Consider the following 1,803-nt stretch of genomic DNA (forward strand, 5'->3'; position numbering starts at 1 on the left):
GCCTCTACTGTGATTAGAAGGAGCAGGCCCGAACAAGGTGGCTCACACCTGTAATCCCAGCACTTTGGGAGGCCAAGGCGGGTGGATCACGAGGTCAGGAGTTCAAGGTCAGTCTGGCCAAGATGGTGAAACCCTGTCTCTACTAAAAATATAAAAATTAGCTGGGGGTGGTGGCGGGTGCCTGTAATCCCAGCTACTTGGGAGGCTGAGACAGGAGAATCTCTTGAACCCGGGAGGCGGAGGTTGCAGTGAGCTGAGATCACACCATTTCACTCTAGCCTGGACAACAAGAGAAACTGTCTCAAAAACAAAGCAAAACAAAACCTAGCATGTGTGCGTGGGGGGAATGGGTCCCTGTGACCCACCACGGACGCCCAGCCCACAGTGCCGTCCTAATTTCTCACGTGAGACCTGGACCCCTCACGTCTCAGCTTTTGTGAAGGACCAAATGAGGACCGGCACAGTCAGACTCTGATCCTATGGGCCCAGCCCTGCCCTTCTGGCTGGAAGGGAGGGGCCTGCCTCTCATGCAGGGGCCATAAGGCCTGGGTAGGTGACATCTGCCTCTGGAAGTGCCCCGCAGAGCCTGTGCCTGGGGCAGTGGGCAAGAGCCCGTGGAGGCTGAGGGACACACTGCCCCTCAGGCCTGGCTGGGAAGCCCAGCATGTACCTGGGCTTGCTGCCTCAGTCTTCCCATGTGTGTAGAAGGGGTAACTATGGTGCTGGCCCACGGGGTGTATGGAGAATGAAAAGAGTGGAAATTGCGTCCAGCGTACCGCCTGTCACAAGGTTACCCGTGATCTCAGTGACAGTGAGGTCTTCGATTCCACCTCAGGCCTCACCTAACCACCACCCCCCGCCCTCGCCCTGGCACAGCTGCCAGGGAGAGGCAGAAACTCACTCCCGCCCCATCAGGGTCACAGGGGTCTGAGGCTGGAGGGAGGGAGGAAACAGCTCCTCTCCTCATCCCTGTATTTTCAGAGGAAACGGGCTGAGAGAAGCAGAAGGGAGAGCTCCCAACCTAACCCCCAACCCGGGCTGAGAGGAGAGTCAGCAGCGGTGAGCTCCGCCCTCCAGCCTCACTGCCTGGCTCCTCAGTCCCCGCCATCTGTCTCAGGGCGGGACTCCCCCTCCCAGGGCCTCTCTCCTACCTTGTCCTCAGCTCCATCCACTGCTGGCTGTGGTCCTCCAGCCAGGACAAGCGGAGACAGAGGCCTCTGGCTGGGAGCCCCGAGGCGGTGTCCAGCACATGGGTGGTCAGTGGGCTGTCCGTAGGCTCCATGCTGCTGCCCTGGGCCAGGAGAAGGAGACCAGGGTGAGCCTCTGGAGCCCTGTGCCCGCCCACCCACCCCCCCCAATCCTGTGTCCACACCAGCTGTGGGGAATAAACAGCCCTCTGGACGAGTTCTCCCAGCTGCCCAGGGGACAGGGGGCAAGGGTGACTGGAACTGCCTAGTCAGCTGATAAGGCACCAAACGTAAACAGCGCGACCTGTGCCTCCCGACCCTCCCCCACCAATCCCTCTGGCTCCCCTGCCCCACTGGGGACACCCACTCTCCCACCCACGCCCCCACGAAATGGCCATCTCCCCCCAGGCCCTCAGTTCCAGCCCCTGGGGTGGTTCTCCCGGAACTGGGCTCTCCTCCGCGCCCCGATTCCTGGGCCCTCGACGCTCAGCCCCCCGCAAGCAGCTGAGGGGACAGGAGCCCTGCAGGTCCAGGCCTGGCCCCCTAACCTCCTGGGGTCCTAGGTGTCGCTGGAGCCTCAGCAGCCGCGGGGCGGCCCGGGAGCTCATCCTGCCCT

At 62.1% G+C, this 1,803-nt stretch overlaps 1 protein-coding gene across 1 annotated transcript in view; it reads right to left on the bottom strand.

Annotated features, from left to right (window-relative positions):
• LOC105533689 (5-hydroxyisourate hydrolase-like) overlaps positions 1-1,795 on the bottom strand; it is a 13,643-nt gene extending 11,848 nt beyond the window's left edge. The window contains exons 1-3 of the mRNA XM_011972197.1: positions 1,736-1,795; positions 1,492-1,497; positions 1,152-1,291 (exon numbers count right to left, since the gene is read on the bottom strand). Coding sequence (XP_011827587.1) covers positions 1,152-1,291; positions 1,492-1,497; positions 1,736-1,795 — 206 coding nt within the window. The remainder of the gene's footprint in view (positions 1-1,151; positions 1,292-1,491; positions 1,498-1,735) is intronic.
• Positions 1,796-1,803: the final 8 nt, after the last annotated feature.

Source organism: Mandrillus leucophaeus, unplaced genomic scaffold (assembly GCF_000951045.1).
Source record: "Mandrillus leucophaeus isolate KB7577 unplaced genomic scaffold, Mleu.le_1.0 Scaffold10, whole genome shotgun sequence".
Classification (NCBI taxonomy): Eukaryota; Metazoa; Chordata; class Mammalia; order Primates; family Cercopithecidae; genus Mandrillus; species Mandrillus leucophaeus.